At 49.1% G+C, this 23,557-nt stretch overlaps 1 protein-coding gene across 2 annotated transcripts in view; it reads right to left on the bottom strand.

Moving 5' to 3' along the window:
- Positions 1–23,557, bottom strand: part of MTR (5-methyltetrahydrofolate-homocysteine methyltransferase) — a 188,203-nt gene that overhangs the window by 100,316 nt on the left and 64,330 nt on the right. For both annotated transcript variants that reach the window (XM_075339442.1, XM_075339443.1), the window contains 5 exons: positions 17,312–17,379; positions 14,964–15,043; positions 2,925–3,037; positions 1,636–1,776; positions 1,335–1,520 (listed from right to left, as the gene is read on the bottom strand). In XM_075339442.1, the coding sequence (XP_075195557.1) occupies positions 1,335–1,520; positions 1,636–1,776; positions 2,925–3,037; positions 14,964–15,043; positions 17,312–17,379 (588 nt within the window). The remainder of the gene's footprint in view (positions 1–1,334; positions 1,521–1,635; positions 1,777–2,924; positions 3,038–14,963; positions 15,044–17,311; positions 17,380–23,557) is intronic.

Here is a 23,557-nt window from a genome sequence, read left to right as displayed (position 1 = left end):
GCTGGGATCGTGACGGAGCCGGTGTACGCTGGTAACCATGATACACATCGCGTAACTATAGGAAACGCTTCCCTTAGTTACCCGATGTGTATCATGGTTACCAGCGTACACCGGCTCCCGGTACACATGTGCAGGGAGCCGGCATACGCTGACACCTCGCCCGCTCAGCCCCGCCCCCAGCACACGTTGCCACGCTCGGACCCGCCCCCGGCGGCCCCAGCATGGGGGATGGAGCACGATGGGGGGTGTGCAGCATGGAGAATGGAGCACGATGGGGGGTGCGCAGCATGGGAGATGTGGCACGATGGGGGGTGCGCAGCATGGGGGATGGAGCACGATGGGGGGTGCGCAGCATGGGGGATGGAACACGATGGGAGGTGCGCAGCATGGGGGATGGCGCACGATGAGGGGTGCACAGCATGGGGGATGAAACACGATGGGGGGTGCACACCTCCCCCCAAAACACACACACACACACACACACACACCGCCACACGCGCACCGCACAACACACCACACACACACTGGGAACCACAAACACCGCCCTACACAGACACCCACACACACAACACCGCACACACACAATACCCAACACACAAACACCGCGGCAAACATAAATATACGCACATACCGTGCAACACACACACTGCACAAAACATACCTCCCCCAAAACACACACACGCACTCCACACCCACACAAACCGCGCAACACACACAGCACCACACACACAGAACGCTGCAGACACACAGCGCTCCACAAACAATGCAACACACACAACGCAACACACATACAACACCGCTCTCACATACCCCCACACCCTGACAACACCCATAACATTTACAGCGCCCTACACAAACACTTGGTAACTACACAAAAAACATCTATAAAATATATATATATATATATATATAACAAAAATCATACATTAACTACACAATACGTAAATTCTAGAATACCCGATGCGTTAGAATCGGGCCACCTTCTAGTTAAATATATTCAGCTCTTCTAGAAAATTCATGAGTGAAGATACAATTCTTATATGCAAATGTTCACTACTAATTAATTTTGCAAAATAGTGCGGTAATAGTATTGTGATCTGTAATGTCCCTTTGTTGCTTGTAATTTTGGCATACATAATATATCAGTGGATAAAGTAAGTGCACCGCCCGCCCAGGAGGCTCATTTCCTCAGCTCTTAACAGAAGTCAAACTCATAATGTGAACAGGATCTACCCACATTTATCTATTACATATGGCCACAGAGAGATGTGCAATCTATATGGTCACATTCAGAAATGACCTGCAGACCACCGCCACCAAAGAAGGGAACATACCTGCCCCACTTCATCAAAAGCCATGATAACCACCGCCGCGCCAAACTGTTTTATCTTCTTGGCTTTTGTCAAAAAGTCTTCTTCCCCCTCTTTCAGACTAATGCTGTTCACTATACATTTTCCTTGGCAGCATTTTAGCCCAGCCTCAATCACTTCAAAGTTAGATGAATCAATACACAGTGGTACCTGTGAAGTTAAATATACAGAAAAATATGTTTTAGGACATCTTTTCGTAAAATAATGGGGCTGTTGTATCCCATTACACCTCACTGTAGAAAATACAGGACAGAGAGAAGCTAACCTTAGCGATATCAGGCTCAGACGCAATGTAATTACAAAACCGCGCCATGGCTCTAGGGCCGTCCAGCATGCCGTCATCCATATTAATGTCAAGGATTTGCGCCCCCATCTCTACTTGTGTTTTTGCGACTGTAAGGGCTTCCTGTTGGGACAGCATATCATATGTCATTTGGTTAGAATTATATTTCTTACCACTCAAGATATGTCTTGTTTTTATCAAGTCAATTTACTGCCGTTTCTAGATTGTTTTTCATACTCATAATTAATAGGTTGCCCTCATTGGATATCCCCAATACGACACACAAATTGCAGAGGTTTCACCAACAAAAGTAGTATTTTATAGCATATTCATATAATGCATAAAAATAGAGTTCACCAGCAAGACAGTGGCTCCCAGTACAGTCCTATAGTTTTGTCTGATAGAGATGAGCGAACCTAAAGTTCAATGTCCGGTACGAACGGTTTTCCAAAAAAACAAAGTTCGAGTACTTTACGTATGCAAAACACTCGCAAGTGCATTCATTGCTGTGCTTGGGATTGCAGTCTTTGAAAGGCTCACACTGGGGGTAACAACAGCGTAATGTGCACAAAAAAAACAGGAAAAATATAAACCCAGCCCTGGAAGTGTTCTTTTTATGGCTGGCTGCATGTGGGTGGAGAGCCGAACTGCGAATCAGTGACATCAAATGAAGTTTAGGTCAAGTCCAGGTCCAGAACCGAACTTTAAAGAAGTTCAGCTGGACCAGCGAAATCTGAACTTCCATGGGTCTGCTCATCCCTATTAACAGATAAGGAAATGGGGAGCAGCCCTAAACAAAGGTGCTCTCCGCGATATCAATTTTCACAATTAAGAGGCGCCTTTCGATATAAAGTATTAGACGGTAAGGCTATGTTCAGACAACAGTTGTGTTGGTCAGTAAGCAAAATATAGCACACAATGACCAATGGAAGCCAATTTGGTAGTGTACATAAGTGATATTTTCAACTATATGCAGGAAAATAAAATTGCAGCATGTAGTATTCTAGTCTGTTTTACAGATGAGAATACTGCATTTAATGGTAGGCAGTTCCTGAAGCCATTCACAATGGGCATAAACAAGTCGGGGCCATTTAATACGATGGTCGTCTGAACCTGGACTTCTACTCTTTACAATGTCAACTGAAAAAGTACTCACTGGATTAGGAGAGCGCTAAATAATAAAAGTAGAACCATGCTGATCACACAAGTAATCTAAAATAATAATAATGACATTAAGTAAACATTTTAATTTGTCATTCTACACAGCTTACCTCATAATTTCCCGCCATAATGAGTTTGGCAAATCTTCTTGACCCAGCCACGTTACATCGCTCACCAATATTAACAAAATTTGTATAAGGCCCTATTTTAAATGGTTCCAAACCTGTGAAAAGAAAATGAGACCCAATTCATGTTACAAATTATATTTCAGAAGGCATTAGTAATACAAGACAACTGTACACACAGAGAAATAAAGCTGAACTACAACTAAATATTTTTGTACTTATGTTAATTACGGTAATTTACTTAATTTTCACAAGCAATATATTATCTATGCCATATGTAACATCAGAGTACAGTTGCATCAATCCAAATTTTTCATTCTGTATTTTACGCAATGAATTGCATCTTTAAACAGCTAACATTGTTTCCTGCTTGTCACAGGTGCTAAGGAGAAACTTATCACAAGCAGGAGGCGAAGGAGACCTATTACACAGGACACACTGAGAATCTGAAGTGCGAGTTAGAGAACAGCAATTTTTGACCACTGATTTATCACTACTCGTGATGAGCAAGCACTACCATGCACGAGTGCTCGGTATTCGAAAAAAATGAGGTTGGACAAATGAACGGGCTTGACTCGAATAATGAGTATAGTAGAAGTCAAGAGGAAACTGGAGCATTATTTCGGAAGATCTTCAAGGAAAATTGCTCAAGTTTCCCATTGACTTCTATTATGCTCGGTACTCTAATCAAGCCTGTCCGAGCTGCCTGTTTTGAGTACTGAGCACCGAACATGGTAGTGCATGCTCATCACTAATTACTATCCCTATAAGATAGCACTTCGAGCAGAGCAAGTGCAGCTGAGACTTTATCCCCTCTACAAAGCTTGAGGCATCATGGGAAATGTAGTCTACATGAGGGAATATACCTGAGAGAGAGAGATAGAATCAACATGACAAAAATGGCATATCAACTAAGAAGTTATACACAAGGCATACTCAAGCCTCTACATGGTTCTTAAATAATAGCCTATACCTCATATATACGCAAACATTTTCTGGAGTGTTGCTTTAATCGGACTCGTTACGTTTAGATACCATTTACTTTTTAGGTGCCAAGGAATGAATTAAATAATTTAGTTTTAAATCTTTATAAGGGTAATAGCTCTGTGTTTCTTACATAGAGGTCTCCCTAATCACCTGTTACTCTTTTGGGTTAAATGGGTTTTCGAGGGAAAAAAAAAAAAAGTTCTGTAAAATTACTTGTAAACGCAAACTTAATATATTTGGTAACATACTTTTATTATGATAGGTGACCTGCGTCCAAATTTCAACGCCCGTCTGCTCCACATTCCGTCATTACTGAAGCAGAGACAGAAGTGGGCGGGCATAGCTAATGAGCCAAGATAGGCAACCAGCTACTTTTAACCCCTTCAGCCCCCGGGCACTTTCCGTTTTTGTTTTTTGCTCCTTTTTTTCCGAGAGCCGTAACTTTTTTATTATTCCGTCAATCTTGCCATATGAGGGCTTGTTTTTTGCAGGACGAGTTGTACTTTTAAATGAAACCATAGGTTTTACCATATATTGTACTGGAAAACAGCAAAAAATTCCAAGTGTGGAAAAACTGCAAAAAAAGTGTGATCGCACAATAGTTTTTGGGATGTTTTATTCACCGTGTTCACTATATGATAAAACCGATGTATCTACGTAATGCCTCAGGTCGATGCGAGTTTGTAGACACCAAACATGTATAGGTTTACTTGTATCTAAGGGGTTAAAAAAAAATCACAAGTTTGTCCAATAAAAGTGGCGCACGTTTTGCGCCATTTTCCAAAACATGTAGCGTTCTTATTTTTTGGGATCTATGGCTCAGTGATGGCTTATTTTTTGCGTCTCGAGCTGACGTTTATAATGGTACCATTTTTGCGCAGATGCTACGTTTTGATCGCCTGTCATTGCATTTTGCGTAAAACTTGCGGCGACCAAAAAAACGTAATTTTGGCGTTTGGAATTTTTTTGCCACTACGCCGTTTACCAATCAGATTAATTGATTTTATATTTTGATAGATCGGGCATTTCTGAACACGGCGATAACTAATGTGTATATTTATTTATTTTTTAACCCTTTAATTTTCAATGGGGGGAAAGGGGGTTGATTTGAACTTTTAGGTTTTTTGTTTTTTTTTAAAATTTTTTAAAACTTTTTTTTTTATTTTACTAGTCCCCCTAGGGGGCTATAGCAATCAGCAATCCGATCGCTATTATCTATCTGCTGATCACAGCAATACAGCAGTAAACAGCAGATTCAGTCACTTTGTTTTTCCCTCTGCTCTCGGCCGAGGGAAAATGAAAGTGAAACATCATAGCTGCAGGCGTCATCACATGACCCTGTGCTACGATGGCAACCACCGATAGTCACGTGATAACACACGTGACTTCCGGTGGGGGCGGCGGTAAGTAAAAAACATGCCACGCGCATTTAGATCTTGCTGCCAGACTTTGGCAGCAAGATTTAAGGGGTTAATGGCCGCGGGTGGAAGCGATTCGACCTGCGGCTAGCAGGCACACATGTCAGCTGTTGAAAACAGCTGATATTTGTGCCGATCCACGCCGCCTGCCCGCGGCAGGGGGCGGGGCTTAACGGGACACGATCCTGGACGGATAGATCCGTCCAAGGTCGTGAAGGGGTTAAAGGGAAGCTGTCACCGGATTTGTCTTTTTTAACTTGCGGCCACCACAAGTGAGATCTTACAGTATATACAGTATTCTAGAATACTGTATATAAAGTGCCTAGGCCGCTCTGTATAACAAAGAGAATTTTGTTTACTTACCGTAAATTCTTTTTCTTATAGTTCCGTATTGGGAGACCCAGACCTTGGGTGTTTAGCTTCTGCCTCCGGAGGACACACAAAGTACTACACTTAAAAGTGTAGCTCCTCCCTCTGAGCTTATACACCCCCTGGTGAGCCAGTCCCAGCCAGTTTAGTGCAAAAGCTGAAGGAGAATAGCCACCCACAAGTAGAACAGAGCAAGAGCCCGGAACAACCGGAGACTCTGTCCACAACAACAGCCGGTGATAACACGCGGAACAAGAAATTGCCAACAGGCAACAGGGAGGGTGCTGGGTCTCCCAATACGGAACTATAAGAAAAAGAATTTACGGTAAGTAAACAAAATTCTCTTTTTCTTTATCGTTCCTTTGGGAGACCCAGACCATGGGACGTTCCAAAGCAGTCCCTGGGTGGGAATAAACAAAAAAACTAAGAAGTAGGCAGAACCTAACTTCACAAATGGGCGACAGCCGCCTGAAGGATGCGTCTGCCCAAGCTCGCATCTGCCGAAGCATGAGCGTGCACTTGGTAGTGCTTCGAGAAGGTATGCAGGCTAGTCCAAGTGGCAGCCTGACAGACCTGCTGAGCCGTAGCCTGGTGCCTAAAAGCCCAAGAGGCACCGACAGCTCTGGACGAGTGTGCCTTGATCCCCGGCGGGGGAGGCACCTGAGTATTCTGGTAGGCGTCCGAAATGGTCGATCTAATCCAACGGGCTAAGGTCGGCTTAGAAGCAGGGAGGCCCTTGCGCCGACCTGTGGTTAGCACAAAAAGAGAGGTGCACCGCCTAAGCGCAGCGGTGCGACACACATAGATCCGGAGAGCACGCACCAGATCTTGAGTATGCAGCGCTTTCTCAAAGCGATGAACAGGAGCCGGACAGAAGGAAGGTAGGGTAATGTCCTGGTTAAGGTGGAAAGGAGAGACCACCTTAGGAAGAAAGTCCGGAGTCGGACAGAGAACCACCTTGTCTTGATGAAAGACTAAAAAAGGTGACTCCGAAGAGAGCGCAGCCAAATCAGAGACTCTCCTGAGAGAAGTTATGGCAACCAGAAAGGCCACTTTCTGAGAAAGACGATACAAAGAAACCTCCCTAAGAGGCTCAAAAGGGGGTTTCTGCAATACCGTGAGGACAAAGTTAAGGTCCCAGGGATCCAAGGGCCGCCGATACGGCGGAATGATGTGAGACGCGCCTTGCATGAAGGTGCGGACCTGAGCCAGCCGGGCGAGACGCCGCTGGAACAGAACTGACAGAGCTGAGACTTGTCCCTTGAGAGAGTTGAGGGACAGTCCTAGCTGCAGACCGGACTGTAGAAAAGACAGAAGGGTCGGCAAAGAGAATGGCCAAGGAGGATGGCCAGTAGAGCGACACCAGGACAGGAAAATTTTCCAAGTCCTGTGATAGATCTTAGCGGAGGAAGCCTTACGGGCCCGAGTCATAGTGGAGATGACTTCAGGAGGAATACCAGAAGCCGTCAAAATCCAGGACTCAAGAGCCACGCCGTCAATTTGAGGGCCGCAGAATTCGGGCGGAAAAACGGACCTTGCGAGAGTAGGTCTGGATGGTCCGGGAGATGCCACGGCATCTCTGCGGACAGGTGGAGCAGGTCCGGATACCAAGCTCGCCTGGGCCAGTCCGGTGCAATGAGGATGACTCGACGGCCCTCCATTCTGATCTTGCGCAGGACTCTGGGCAAGAGAGCTAGAGGAGGAAACACGTGAAACACGTAAGACAGACGAAACTGAGACCAGTCTTGAACCAGAGCGTCCGCGGCGAAGGCCTGAGGATCGTGGGAGCGAGCCACGTAAACAGGAACTTTGTTGTTGTGACGGGATGCCATTAGGTCCACGTCCGGAGTGCCCCATTTGCGGCAGATTGACTGAAACACTGCCGGGTGCAGGGACCACTCGCCACCGTCCACGCTTTGACAGCTGAGATAATCTGCCTCCCAGTTTTCCACGCCTGGGATGTGGACTGCGGATATGGTGGACTTGGAGTCCTCCGCCCATTGAAGGATGCGTTGTACCTCCATCATTGCCAGGAGGCTGCGTGTCCCGCCTTGGTGATTGATGTAGGCAACCGCTGTCGCGTTGTCTGACTGGACTCGAATGTGCCTGCCCGCCAACAGGTGGTGAAAAGCTAGGAGAGCTAGAAGCACGGCTCTGGTTTCCAGCACATTGATTGAAAGGGCTGACTCGGACGGAGTCCAAGTGCCCTGCGCTCTGTGGTGGAGACATACCGCTCCCCAGCCGGATAGACTGGCATCCGTGGTGAGAATCACCCAGGACGGGGCCAGGAAGGAGCGCCCTTGGGACAGGGAGAGGGGCCGAAGCCACCACTGAAGGGAGCTCCTGGTCCGTGGCGACAGAGCCACTAACTTGTGTAAGGAAAAAGGCCGCTTGTCCCAACAGCGGAGAATGTCCAGCTGCAGGGGACGCAGATGGAACTGGGCAAAGGGAACAGCCTCCATGGACGCCACCATTTGACCCAGCACCTGCATCAGACGCCTGAGAGTATAACGGCGGGGCCTCAGAAGAGAGCGCACCGCCAGCTGGAGTGACAGCTGTTTAAGGGCAACTTCACTAGAGCCGACAAAGTCTCGAACTGCATCCCTAGGTACGTGAGACTCTGGGTCGGAGTCAGAGTGGACTTGGGAAGATTGACAAGCCACCCGAATTGGGCTAGAGTGGCGAGAGTGAGCGAGACACTCCGCTGACAGTCTGCGCTGGATGAAGCCTTGACTAGAAGGTCGTCCAGGTAAGGAATCACTGCCAACCCCTGGAGGTGCAGAACCGCAATCACTGCTGCCATGACTTTGGTGAATACCCGAGGGGCCGTGGCTAACCCGAAGGGGAGAGCCACGAATTGGAAATGATCTTCTCCTATTGCAAAACGTAGCCAACGCTGGTGTGAAACTGCAATTGGCACATGCAGATAGGCATCTCTGATGTCGATGGATGCCAGGAAATCCCCTTGGGTCATTGAGGCAATGACTGATCGCAGAGACTCCATTCGAAAGTGCAGCACCCGAACATGCTTGTTGAGAAGCTTGAGATCCAGGATGGGCCGGAAGGTACCGTCCTTTTTGGGAACTAGGAAGAGATTTGAGTAGAAACCTCTGAACCGTTCCCGGGCGGGAACTGGTACAATTACTCCGTTGGCCTGCAAGGCTGCCACGGCCTGTGAGAAGGCGGCGGCCTTGGAGCAGGGGGGAGTTGAGAGAAAAAATCTGTTTGGCGGGCTGGAAGAGAATTCTATCCTGTAGCCGTGGGAGATGATATCTCTCACCCACTGATCGGAGACGTGTTGAAACCAAGCGTCGCCAAAGTGGGAGAGCCTGCCACCGACTAAGGACGTTGCCGGAGCGGGCAGAGAGTCACGAGGAGGCTGCCTTAGTGGCAGCACCTCCTGCGGTCTTTTGTGGACGCGCTTTTGGGCGCCAGTTGGATTTCTGGTCCTTAGCTGAGTTAGCGGACGAGGCGGACGGCTTAGAGGATGACCAGTTGGAGGAACGAAAGGAGCGAAACCTCGACTGATTCCTACCCTGGGCAGGTTTCCTGGTTGATTTGTGGCATGGAAGTACTCTTCCCGCCAGTAGCTTCTTTGATAATTTCATCCAGCTGTTCTCCGAACAGCCGGGACCGAGCAAAAGGGAGCCCAGCAAGGTATTTCTTAGAAGAAGCATCTGCCTTCCACTCTCGAAGCCACAAGATCCTGTGGATAACGAGGGAATTAGCCGAAGCCACCGCAGTGCGGTGAGAAGCCTCCAGCATGGCAGACATGGCATAAGATGAAAAAGCTGAAGCTTGAGAAGTTAAGGCAACCATCTCGGGCATAGATTCCCTGGTGAGGGAATGCATCTCCTCTAGAGAAGCAGAGATGGCTTTGAGAGCCCACACTGCTGCAAAAGTCGGGGAAAACGCAGCCCCCGCCGCTTCATACACAGATTTGGCCAGAAGGTCAATCTGACGGTCAGTGGAATCCTTAAGGGAGGTGACATCAGCTACCGACACAACGGTCCGGGCTGAGAGCCTAGACACCGGAGGGTCTACCTTTGGGGAATGAGCCCACTCCTTGACCACCTCAGGTGGAAAGGGAAAACGGTCATCAGAACCACGCTTTGGGAAGCGTTTGTCAGGACAGGCCCTGGGTTTGGTCACAGCGGCCTGAAAACTGGAGTGGTTAAAGAACACACTCTTTACTCTCTTAGGTGAGGTAAACTGGTGCTTTTCTGCCAGAGAGGGTTGCTCCTCTGATACTGGCGGATTGAGATCCAGTACAGAATTAATGGAAGCAATCAAGTCACTAAGATCTGAGTCACCCTCGGAAAGATCAATGGGGTACATGGAGTTAGCCTCCGAGCCCCCTGTAAAGGCATCCTCCTCATCCTGCGAGTCAGCTCTTGAATCAGAGCCACGGGATGAGGAAGGAGAGGAAACCCTGCGTCTCCTCTTAGGAGGACGGGGTCTGGGCCCTGATGATGAATCCTCTTGGAGCTCCGGTGGACGGAGGTCAGATGATAGAGATCCTAAGGGACCCTTAGCAGTAGAGGCACCCTGTGAAGGGGGTTGATGCATATTCAACAAAGTCCTGGACAGAAGTCCCATGGACTCAGCAAAAGACTGGGAGATAGACTTAGAAAAGGATTCTACCCAAGCCGGGGGTTCAGCCACAGGTGCAGGAGCAGCCTGAGAGACCACTGGGGGTGAGACTCCAGGCTGTGGCACCGCCAAGTTAGAGCAGACATCACAATGTGGATAGGTGCTCGGTTCAGGCAGCAGGAGCTTACATGCAGCGCATACAGTATAAAGCTTTGGAGCCTTGCTCCTCGTGTGAGACATGCTGCTGGAGTGGGGACAGCTTCTACAAGAGAATGAACCCCAGAGAGTATATACAGAGGTCCACAACCAGAGACCGGTTGTGGCTTACCAGACCGCTGGCAGCGGTGTTGTGTGCCCTCCAGATCCCGAAGCCCAGACCCCCAATGCACAGCACCTCAGCAGGGATGCAGAGTGTAGGCCAGCGCAGAGTGAACCCTGTCTGAGAAAATGGCCGCCGGAGCGAAGAGAGGGGGCGGGACTTGGGGCGTTCCTGTAGGAGAGCGGGATCTGGAGGGCCATAGAGACCTACAGGGGAGGAGACACGTACAGCAGTGGGGAGTGTCCCTCCCCTGTGCAGGACGGCCGCCGGGAGGAGCCGAGCCTGTCCCTCTGCATGAGTGACATGCGAGGGCAGTGAACAGAAACTAGGCCTCCGGCAAAGCCGGGGCCTACATTTGAGCGGCGAGGCCGACGCGCAGGCACCATCGGCGCGGTTCTCGGGCGACAGCTAGAGAACCCGCCGGAAATGCCAAGATAAATACAGTAAGCACACTCTCCCCATACAATAAAGCACAGGGACCCCCAACATATAAACGTCTCAGGTACTTAGCTGCTGAGACGCAGGGCCAGGTCCCTGGGGATGAGTGCTCCGGTCCAGCAGGATCCTAAAGGGCTGCGGATGGAGACCGGTCTCCTGCCAGGCATGGAGACCGCGCTGGCTCCCACTTCAAGCCAGAGCCCAGGAGGGATGGTGAAGGAGCACGGCATGTAAGGCTCCAGCCTTGGAATCAACCTTACAACACCACCGACACAGTGGGGTGAGAAGGGACATGCCGTGGGTCCAGACGTGGACCCGCACTTCTTCAATCTCATTCCAAAAAGGAAAAAATCATATGAGAATGCATGTGTGGATGTATGCCTCCTGAACACAAAGCGATAAACTGGCTGGGACTGGCTCACCAGGGGGTGTATAAGCTCAGAGGGAGGAGCTACACTTTTAAGTGTAGTACTTTGTGTGTCCTCCGGAGGCAGAAGCTAAACACCCAAGGTCTGGGTCTCCCAAAGGAACGATAAAGAAATACATCTTTACTTATACTCACCTGCGGGGCGGTCGGGTCTGATGGGCGTCGCTGGTGTCGGTTCGGTGCTTCCTGTCTTCCATCGCCATCCTTTTTCCCAGCTCTGTGTGACTAATGCGTCCTATGTCATCCACACAGAGGAATTCATGGCGCTCTTGTATACGCGCACTTTTCTATGCCCTGCTGAGGGCACAGCAAAGTATTGGAGTGTACATGCATGTTCGTTCTTTGATCTTTCCCCACTGCTGCGCATTACAATACATTGCTGTGCCCTCAACAGGGCAGAGAAATGTACGTGTGTGCAGAATCATAATGGAAGCCTCTGTGTGCATGACGTATGACATGTCATCCATACAGGGCTGGGAAGGAGGACAGCGATGGAAGGAAGAGAAGAGGCGCCGGACCGAAACCAGCGACTCATATCGGGCCACCCCGCATTTGAGTATAATAAAAGAGGTTTTTTAATGTTATACAGAGTGGCCTAGGCTCTTATATACAGTCTTCTAGAATTCTGTATATAAGTGCTTATAGGGGACAAATCTGGGGACAGGTTCTCTTTAAGCACGCTACTAGTCACGTGCCAAAATCAGACAGAAGGAACAGCTCTGCTTGAATACACCCAGTAATCGAGCCAGTGCTGAAATCAGGTTGTAATAAAAGAATATCACTAAGATCAATTTATAATTTCAACAGTTTTATCTTGTTGCACAACATACAAATGTATCCAATTTATTCACATTAAATTAGCGGAACCCAAAATGTGCTACACATTAGCAGAGCTTGCGGCGAGTGCAAGTAACCCAAAAGACATGGTGGGTACTGTCTGAGATATATGTATTACAGGATGAAGACATAGGACCATAGTATAGGGCTTATGAGTTTGATGCAGTGACCCTTCTACCATATTATATCATAGTAGGGGCATTATAATCTGTTGTACCATATATTTTAATTAGATGGACCAACTGTGTTACATTTTACCTGAATAGAAGGATTTTTGTGTACTCACTGTAAAATCTCTTTCTCTGAGTCTTCATTGGGGGACACAGGACCATGGGTGTATGCTGCTGTGACTAGGAGGCTGACACTAAGTAGACATAAAAAAAGTTAGCTCCTCCCTAGCAGTGTACACCCTGAGCCGGAGGCGGATCTATGCCAGTTTAGTGTACAAGCAGTAGTAGGAGAAACCTGAACAACCATAACTAATCAAGGTAATAACAAGAAACACAGAGTATCTTATCTAAACCTATACTGTAAAATATACATATATATATATATATATATATATATATATATATATATATATATATATATATATATAAATATATATATATATATATATATACATATACATATATACATACATACATACATACATACATACATATATATATATATATATATATATAAACATAAATAAGCCGGGTACAGAGGAACGCGTTTCCATAAAGAACCAGAAACTTCCGGCAACTAAGAGCAACCCAATATCCAAACAGGGTGGGTGCTGTGTCCCCCAATGAAGACTCCGAGAAAGATTTTACGGTTAGTACACAAAAATCCTTCTTTCTCTATCACTTTCATTGGGGGACACAGGACCATGGGACGTCCAAAAGCAGTGCCTGGGTGGGTACAGGAGTAATCATACAGATTCAAAACATATCCAAAACTCTGTATGAATGGTCGGTGCAAAAGCAAACCGGCCTATCATAGGTGTGCGACAGCCCCTTGCTGTATCCTGGAAAGCCTGGAAAGGGAAGAAAAGCTTGACTACGCGGCGGCTCTGTAGACTTACTTGGCTGACGCCTGGCGTCTGATTGTCCTAGATGCCCCAATTGCACAGGTGGAAAGGTTTGTACACCCCTCGGAGAAAACCTGACTCTAATCCTGTAGGCCTCTGAAAAGGTCGGCCTGATCCAATTCGCCGTGGTAGCCTTGGACGCCTGCATGCCCCTCCTGGGTCCAGTAGACAGGACGAATAGGCCGTCCAAGATGCACAAGGGCGTGGATCTCGAAACGTAACTCCTCCGAGCTCGCACTAGATCCGGTGTAAGCCGTGACCTCTCCAAGGATCGAATGGAGGCTGGACCGAAGGATGGAAGCACAATCACCTCCTTCAGATACTACTTCCGGTAGGAAAAAACCTGAGACGGGTGCCGAACAATCTCGTCTTGGTGAAAAAAAAACAAGAAAAAAGTGACCCGCATGAGACGGCTGACAGAGCAGACCTTCTTCCGATTGAAGTGACTGTCCTCAACCAAGCCACCTTACCGGATAGGCGTGATATTGAGGATCGAACGGAGCTCATTGACGAGACCCTAGAGCCAGCTGGAGGTCCCATGGTTCTAGCGGGGAACGATCTAGCGGTGCCAGATAGACGACTCCTTGGATGAACGTCCTGACTTGTGGCCGAGATGCAAGATTCCTCTGGAAAAGAGAGATAAAGCCGACACCTGCCCTTTGAAGGTTGCTGGCGAGAGACCCGCCTGTAAGCCTGAGTGTAGGAAGGCCAGTAACACTGGGAGTGACAGATCCAGTGTAGATGAGTTGACGATTGACCTCACACTCTTGAAAGGAGGCCTTTCCGGTGCGGTAGTAGATGTTTGAAGACGGAGGCTTCTGAGTACTGACCATGGTCAGTAAGACCTGTGGGATAAAGCCTGCCTGGGCTAATAGCCATGGTTCCACAGCCATGTGGTCAAATTGAGAACCCCAGAATATTGATGGCAAAGAGGACTTTGCGACAGGAGGTTCAGACGATCTGGAAGCCACCCTGGGGTGTCTGATGAGCTGCGTGAGTTCTGCAAACAACGCTTGCCTGGGTCAATCCATGGCAATGAGAGTCACTGGGATGCCCTCTGCTCTGAGTTTCTTGAGGACTCTTGTGACTTGATTGTGGAATCGAAAAAAAGCAATAGCCTAGGCTGAGGTTGGCCCATAGAGATATGGGCCCACTTCAGCCTCCTACGACACTAAGCAAAAAACTGGCATAGATCCACCTCCGGCTCAGGGTGTACACTGCTAGGGAGGAGCTAACTTTTTTTATGTCTACTTAGTGTCAGCCTCCTAGTCACAGCAGCATACACCCATGGTCCTGTGTCCCCCAATGAAAGCGATAGAGAAATAGTATTTATTTGGTGCTTGATATTATGTGAATGACCTTCTAGCAATGCAGCTTTTCATTTCTAGGGCTATACAGAAATACCTAAATGATCAAAATGCAAACACCACTAGGAGCCCTGCTAACTAAATAACCACTGGATACAATTCAAGTCGTACAGTTAATATTTCCCTACATAGTAAATAGAAACGTCATGTCAGGACACAGGTTTCTGTGAATAGTGAGTACATTTTGTACCTACCAGAAAGCAGCATGTAGCCATCAAACACGGTGGACGGAGGCACTCTTGGTTTGCAGAGCTTCACTGCTTCTGCAATTTCCCTGATGAAGCAGAAACACAAAATGCAAGTTATTACAATAAAGAAGGGTATAAAAGTAAAACTTGATTCTATATAGCAGTGGTCCCCAACCTTTCTGACCTGGAGAGCCACAATCAGTCCTGAGTCAGAGTCATGAACCACATCCAGTTCCTGCCCCCCCTCAGAGTAGTGACACCGAGAGCCCCCATAACTGGTATTATGACAGTAAAAGCTTTTCCACACAAATCACACCGAGGCGGTATACCAAGATACAGGGGTTCCCACAAAACCCACATTCAGCATTTTTGTGTCGCGCACTCCCACAACATGGTCACATCGAGCTTCACACGCCTCTTTTGGTAGTATCATCCCGTCTCCAATTTACCATACTTAAATATCCCAAAAAAAAATTAAGGCCAGTATATGGGTATCCAGATCTGTTCCTCTGTGTGGAGATACACACATAATTCACTTTCTTACCTTGAAACTCTTGTTCAGCTTTGAAAGACTGTGACAAGCCATATTCTACCCAAAACATTATAGAAGCCCCATGTGCCTCTTTGAAGGGCACAACTTCCCAAGCAACCTCTTGTAAAGTAATGCTGGAAATACTTATTTAGAAAGTAATAAGATCCCGAATGCCATGTTACAGAGTAATTTTGCCAGAGTACCCCTTTATAAAATAGCAATGCTCCTGGGGTCATCATATAAAATTATAAAAGCCCAAATAAAACTTCTAAAGAAGTAATGCCTTGAGAAGTTCCTTAGAAAAAAAAATATCCAGCAATAGTAATTCCTGACTACCCTCTTGAGTAATTATCCCCAAGAAGCCCTTAAAAAGTAGTCATGACACTTATAAACTAATAATGCCCCCTCAGTATCCCTTAAACAAATAATGCCAGAGTCTCCTCGTAAGCAATAATGCCTCCGGTGTATGCCATTCAGTTGAGAGTGGCACTGACCTGAGCAGGCAGGGGTGAGATCCACATGTGGCTCACAAGCAACTCATTGAGGATCCCTTATCCATAGTGTTCCCTTTACGTATAGGAATACTTGACAAAAGTCTCTTTCGCTCAGTGGGAACTGTGACCAGATGATGTGACGTCGTCATACTCTCCCCAGAGAGTGCATACACTGCTCGTCTGGGAATTTAAATATGCAAATAGCCTCTTCATTACTTATAAGTCAGGTGGCAAGACTCGTTAAAGAATCAATATGGAGTTTTAGAATTGCTACCCCCAACAGGTTGCTCTAGAGATCCAGTCCACCTCCTCTCTGAAAAGGGAATGTCATGTAGCCCTATGTAGATATGTTATTGGGATTCCATGGTGGAGATTGCTTTGGTTTCTCTTCTCTATTACCGTATTTTTCGGACTATAAGACGCACTTTTTCTCCCCCAAATGTTGGGGGAAAGTGGGGGGTGCGTCTTTTAGTCGGAATGTAGAGCTCATAGTCCATATGCGGGGAATGAGGGTGCTGCGGTAGAGCAGGTCATCGGCGGCATGAGCAGGCTGTAGCAGCGCCTACAGTGACCACGTTGGCCCGCTCATTAGCTTCTTTTTATGCACTACATCTCGACGCCCATCATCTCTCAGCGCTGAAGGCGGCACTGACAGGTGGGCGGGATGATGGGCAGGGGATGTGCGCATAATTAACAGCCAGCCCGCGTGATCACCCCTGGCAACTACAGCCTGGAGTGATCATGTGTGGCTATATTCACTACCCCCTTCGCATCATCATCAGCGCTGGGGGCAGTGAATAAGTACGGTATACTCACCGGCCACCGATCCCTGCAGTATCGCGATGTCCTCCTGTCTGCTGATGTGTATGGAGAGCGGTGTGCACAGTGATGACGTCATCGCTGTGCGCATGGCTTCACACAGGTCAGGGGCGCTGCTTACACAGATAGGAAGACTAGCAATGCTGCGTGGAGTGAGGAAAGGTGAGTATAAACGTTTATGTTTTTTTGTGTGCCACAGGATGTGGGCCATATACCAGGATGGGGGTATATAGCAGGATGGGGGCTATACCAGGATGAGGGAAATATATATATATACAAGGATGGATGGGGATCATATACAAGACAGGAGGATCATTACCAGGATGGGGTACCTTAGTAGAGATTTTGGGGACATTACCCCCATAAGTGTCAGCAGCAGATCCTCGCACTATAACAGTGTGTCATGACCACATTTTTTGCTTAAAATTTTATTTGTTTATTTTTCTTCCTCTAAAACCAGGGTGCGTCTTATGGTCCAGTGCGTCTTATAGTCCGAAAAAATACGGTACCTGATGTGTGCTGGAGTAGTTCCACAACAGCCACCAACGATGTTGACCAAACGATCCATGGCAAAGTCCTAAAAATAAAATATGGCTTATAATGAAGGAACTAGGGAAAAAAAATTATAAAGTGGTAAAAGGGAAAATCCTTCTTTAATTGTTTCTTTCCTTATAGCACAATTTAGTATGAAAGAAAAAAGAAGGGAATTTTGTTTACTTACCGTAAATTCCTTTTCTTCTAGCTCCAATTGGGAGACCCAGACAGTGGGTGTATAGCTACTGCCCTCTGGAGGCCGCACAAAGAACTACACTTAAAAGTGTAAGGCCCCTCCCCTTCTGGCTATACACCCTCCCGTAGGAGTACAGATTCCTCAGTTTTAGTACCAAAGCAAGAAGGAGGAAAGCCAATAACAGTTTCAAAAACAAATTCAATCCGATAACATGATCGGAGAACTTAAGAAACAACATGAACAACATGTGCACCCGAAAAACGAAACCCTAAGAACAAATAGGGCGGGTGCTGGGTCTCCCAATTGGAGCTAGAAGAAAAGGAATTTACGGTAAGTAAACAAAATTCCCTTCTTCTTTTTCGCTCCTAATTGGGAGACCCAGACAGTGGGACGTCCAAAAGCAGTCCCTGGGTGGGTAAAAAGATACCACATGAACGGGCTGTCAGACAGCCTCTTCCTACAGGTGGGCCACCGCCGCCTGAAGGACCTGTCTACCTAGGCTGGCATCTGCCGAAGCGTAGGTATGCACTTGATAGTGTTTGGTAAACGTGTGCAGACTCGACCAGGTAGCCGCCTGGCACACTTGCTGAGCCGTAGCCTGATGCCGCAATGCCCAGGACGCACCCACGGCTCTGGTAGAATGGGCCTTCAGTCCAGATGGAATCGGAAGCCCAGCAGAACGGTATGTGTGAAGAATTGGTTCCTTGATCCACCGCGCCAGGGTGGATTTGGAAGCTTGCGATCCCTTATGCTGACCAGCGACTAGGACAAAGAGCGCATCAGAACGGCGTAGAGCCGCCGTGCGAGAAATGTAAATCCTGAGTGCTCTCACCAGGTCCAACAGATGTAAACCCTTTTCAAATTGGTGAACTGGATGCGGACACAAAGATGGTAAAGTGATATCCTGATTGAGATGAAAGGAAGAAACCACCTTGGGAGAAAACTCTGGAATTGGACGCAGTACTACCTTGTCTTGGTGAAACACCAGGAAGGGAGATTTGCAAGATAACGCCGCTAGCTCGGACACTCTTCGAAGAGACGTGACCGCCACAAGAAAAACTACCTTTTGTGAAAGCCGAGAAAGGGGAACCTCTTTCAAAGGCTCGAAAGGCGGCTTCTGGAGAGCAATGAGAACCTTGTTCAGATCCCAGGGTTCCAATGGCCGTCTGTAAGGAGGAACAATATGACAAACTCCTTGGAGAAACGTGCGTACTTTAGAAAGCTGTGCCAAGCGCTTCTGAAAGAATACGGATAGCGCGGAGACTTGACCCTTAAGAGAGCTAAGCGACAAACCTTTTTCCAACCCAGACTGCAGGAAGGAAAGAAAAGTTGGCAATGCAAATGGCCAGGGAGAAACCCCTTGAGCCACGCACCACGCTAAGAATATCTTCCACGTTCTGTGATAGATCTTAGCTGAGGATGGTTTTCTAGCCTGTCTCATTGTGGCAACAACTTCATGAGATAAACCTGAGGCCGCTAGGATCCAGGACTCAATGGCCACACAGTCAGGTTCAGGGCCGCAGAATTCAGATGGAAAAACGGCCCTTGAGACAGCAAATCTGGACGGTCTGGTAGTGTCCACGGTTGGCCTACCGTGAGATGCCACAGATCCGGGTACCACGACCTTCTTGGCCAATCTGGAGCGACGAGTATGGCTCGATGGCAGTCGGACCTGATTTTCCGGAGAACTCTGGGTAACAATGCTAGAGGTGGGAACACATAGGGGAGTCGGAATTGCGACCAATCCTGAACCAAGGCGTCTGCCGCCAGTGCTCGGTGATCGTGAGACCGTGCCATGAAAACTGGGACCTTGTTGTTGTGTCGTGACGCCATCAGATCGACGTCCGGCGTCCCCCAGCGGCAACAGATCTGCTGAAACACGTCCGGGTGAAGGGACCATTCTCCTGCGTCCATGCCCTGGCGACTGAGAAAGTCTGCTTCCCAGTTTTCCACGCCTGGGATGTGAACTGCGGATATGGTGGACGCTCTGCTTTCCACCCACGTCAAAATCCGATGGACTTCTTGAAAAGCTTGGCGACTGCGTGTTCCCCCTTGGTGGTTGATGTACGCCACCGCCGTGGAATTGTCCGACTGAATCCGAATCTGCTTGCCTTCCAGCCATTGTTGGAAGGCTCGCAGGGCAAGATAGATTGCTCTGATTTCCAGAACATTGATCTGCAGGGTGGACTCTTCCAGAGTCCACATCCCCTGAGCCCTGTGGTGGAGATACACCGCTCCCCACCCTGATAGGCTCGCATCCGTCGTGACCACTGCCCAGGACGGGGGAAGGAACGACTTTCCCTGTGACAATGAGGTGGGGAGAAGCCACCAACGCAGAGAGTCCTTGGCAGTCTGAGAGAGGGAGACAGTCCTGTCGAGGGACGTCGATTTCCCGTCCCATTGGCGTAGAATGTCCCATTGTAGAGGGCGCAGATGAAACTGCGCGAACGGGACTGCCTCCATTGCTGCTACCATCTTTCCTAGGAAATGCATGAGGCGCCTCAGTGAGTGCGACTGGCTCTGAAGGAGAGATTGCACTCCAGTCCGTAGCGAGCACTGCTTGTCCAGTGGAAGCTTCACTATCGCTGAGAGAGTATGAAACTCCATGCCAAGATAAGTCAGAGATTGGGTCGGGGTTAGATGAGACTTTGGAAAGTTGATAATCCACCCGAAACTCTGGAGAGTGTCTAGTGCCACCTTCAGACTGTGTTGGCATGCCTCTTGAGAGGGTGCCTTTATAAGCAGGTCGTCTAGATACGGGATGACCGAGTGACCCTGCGAGTGCAGAACAGCTACTACTGCTGCCATGACCTTGGTGAAGACCCGGGGGGCTGTTGCCAGACCGAAAGGTAACGCTACGAACTGCAGGTGTTCGTCGTGTATGACGAAGCGTAGGAAACGCTGATGCTCTGGTGCGATCGGCACGTGGAGATACGCATCTTTGATATCTATTGATGCTAGAAAATCTCCTTGAGACATTGAGGCTATGACGGAGCGTAGGGATTCCATCCGGAACCTCCTGACTTTTACGTGTCTGTTGAGCAACTTTAGATCCAGGACGGGCCGATACGATCCGTCCTTTTTTGGGACCACAAACAGATTGGAGTAAAAACCGTGACCTTGTTCCTGAAGAGGGACGGAGGTCACCACTCCTTCCGCTTTTAGAGCGGCCACCGCCTGCAACAGAGCATCGGCTCGGTCTGGTGGGGGAGAAGTTCTGAAGAAACGAGTTGGCGGACGAGAACTGAACTCTATCCTGTACCCGTGAGACAGAATATCCCTCACCCAACGGTCTTTGACGTGTGACAGCCAGATGTCGCCAAAGTGGGAAAGCCTCCCACCGACCGCGGGTGTGGGAATCGGAGACCTCAAGTCAGGAGGACGCCGTCTTGGCAACGGTTCCTCCGGCTGCCCTTTTTGGGCGTGACTGAGACCTCCAAGAATCTGAGCGTCTCTGGTCCTTTTGAGTCTTTTTTGACGAGGTGAATTGGGACCTGCCCGGTCCTCGAAAGGACCGATAACCAGACTGACCCTTCCTCTGTTGGGGTCTGTTTTGTCTGTGTTGCGGTAAGGATGAGTCCTTACCCTTGGAGTGTTTGATGATTTCATCCAAACGCTCTCCAAACAATCGGTCACGAGAAAAAGGCAAATTGGTTAAGCACTTCTTGGAATGAGAATCTGCTTTCCAATGTCTCAACCACAGGGCCCTACGCAAAACAACGGAGTTGGCTGACGCCACTGCCGTGCGGCTTGTAGCGTCAAGAACAGCATTAATCGCGTACGACGCGAATGCCGCCATTTGCGAGGTCAATGGTGCTACCTGCGGGGCAAATGCACGTGTGACGGAGTCAACTCGCGCAAGCCCGGCTGAGATAGCTTGGAGTGCCCATACGGCTGCAAAAGAAGGCGCCAATGACGCTCCAATCGCTTCATAGATGGATTTCAGCCAGAGCTCCATCTGCCTGTCAGTGGCATCTTTAAGTGCCGCTCCATCTTCAACTGCAACCAAGGATCTAGCTGCAAGCCTGGAAATTGGAGGATCCACTTTTGGACACTGGGTCCAACCCTTGACCACTTCAGGGGGAAAAGGATAGCGTGTATCTTTAAGCCGTTTAGGAAAACGCCTTTCAGGATAAGCGTGGGGTTTCTGGATTGCGTCTCTAAAGTCAGCGTGGTCCAGAAAAGTGCTTAAAGTACGCTTAGGGTATCTGAAATGGATTCTCTCGTGCTGCGAAGCTGACTCCTCCACAAGAGGAGCTGGTGGGGAAATATTTAACATCTTATTGATGTTAAATATAAGATCATTAACTATGGCGTCACCATCTGGTGTATCTAGATTGAGAGCGGTCCCAGGATCAGAATCCTGATCAGTTACGTCCGCCTCATCACCCATAGATTCATCTCGCTGGGATCCTGACCATTGAGATGAATGTGAAGGCCCGTCATAGCGAGCCCGCTTAGGCTGCCCGGGGCCATCATCCGAGTCAGAGTCTTCACCCTGAGGTGTATATGCCCGTCCCGGAGCTTGGAGCTGAGGGGGACCAGGGGGCAATGATTGCACAGTGTCCGTGGCCTGAAGTACAGGCCTAGCTCGCAATGTGTCAAGAATTTGTGACATAGTGAGAGACATTCTGTCAGCAAAAGCTGCAAACTCAGTTCCTGTCACCTGGACAGCATTCACAGGTGGTACACCCTGGGTCACGTCCAGCAGAGGTCCCGACTGTGCAAGCGCCGCAGGGGCCGAGCACTGCACACAATGGGGGTCCGTGGAGCCTGCCGGTAGAAAAGTCCCACATGCGGTGCAGGAAGCATATAATGTCTGTGCTTTGGCACCCTTGCGTTTTGCGGACAACATGCTGCTGGCTCTCTGCAATGTGAGAGAGTCTATAGCCAAAGGGCGACCAGCGCTATGCAATACAAAGTATTTGTAGCAACAAAATACTAAGAATAGTACTGGCACAAGAGGGGGTGAGCCCTGAGGGCTGCTTACCGCCCGCTGAATAGCGGGTAAGAGGCGCAGAATTCCTTGTCTGGGTCTCCCCGGCTCCCCTCTGCAGCTCAGCGTGTCAGCAGGAATGGCTGCCGGCGTCTGTGGAGAGGGGCGGTCCGTGGGAGTTCCCAAACAAAAGTGCGGGAAACAGTGTCCCCTCTGTGCCGATTGGGAGGGCTGGAGTATGTAAAAACGACTCCAGCCCTCAGCGCTGATGCACTGGCCAGCGTCCCGCCCCTCTCCTGACTGGCAGGTCTGGGGGCGGGAACGAACGGAAGCAGGCCGCAAAAGCCGGGGACTCGAGTTATCAGCGCGGCCGCCGTAAAAGCGCGGGCCGCGCTGAAGTCCCCGGCGTACCACAAGTGCCAGCCGCGCCGCTCCCAGCGGCCGGCATGACCGATTCCTAAACGTGGCCAGCGTCCCGCCCCTCTCCTGACTGGCAGGTCCGGGGGCGGGAACGAACGGAAGCAGGCCGCAAAAGCCGGGGACTCGAGTTATCAGCGCGGCCGCCGTAAAAGCGCGGGCCGCGCTGAAGTCCCCGGCGCACCACAAGTGCCAGCCGCGCCGCAGTCCCAGCGGCCGGCGCGACCGATTCCTGGAAGTGTGCCTGCTTCAGCTAAGCTGAATGAGGCCATGGCACAAGCGCCGTAGCGCAGATGTCCCCCGGCGCACTACAACACCCAGCATGCTGCGGTGTGAGCGCCAAATGCACGGGGACACAGAGTACCTTGAGGAAGCAGGGCCATGTCCCTGATGTACTCCGCTCCATCCAGCATCTTCTCCAGGGGCTGTAGATGGAGCCCGGTCTCAGTGCCTGGAGACCAGTAAATCCCACTTCACCCAGAGCCCTGTAAAAAGGGATGGGGAAGGAATCAGCATGTGGGCTCCTGCCGCCGTACCCGCAATGGGTACCTCAACCTTACAAACACCTCCGACATACAGTGGGGTGAGAAGGGAGCATGCTGGGAGCCCTGTTTATGGGCCCTCTTTTCTTCCATCCGACATAGTCAGCAGCTGCTGCTGACTAAAAACAAT

This window comes from Anomaloglossus baeobatrachus, chromosome 3 (assembly GCF_048569485.1).
Source record: "Anomaloglossus baeobatrachus isolate aAnoBae1 chromosome 3, aAnoBae1.hap1, whole genome shotgun sequence".
Taxonomy (NCBI): Eukaryota; Metazoa; Chordata; class Amphibia; order Anura; family Aromobatidae; genus Anomaloglossus; species Anomaloglossus baeobatrachus.
Note: the sequence above shows the minus strand (reverse complement) of the source record. Positions and strands in the feature narration are given on the sequence as shown.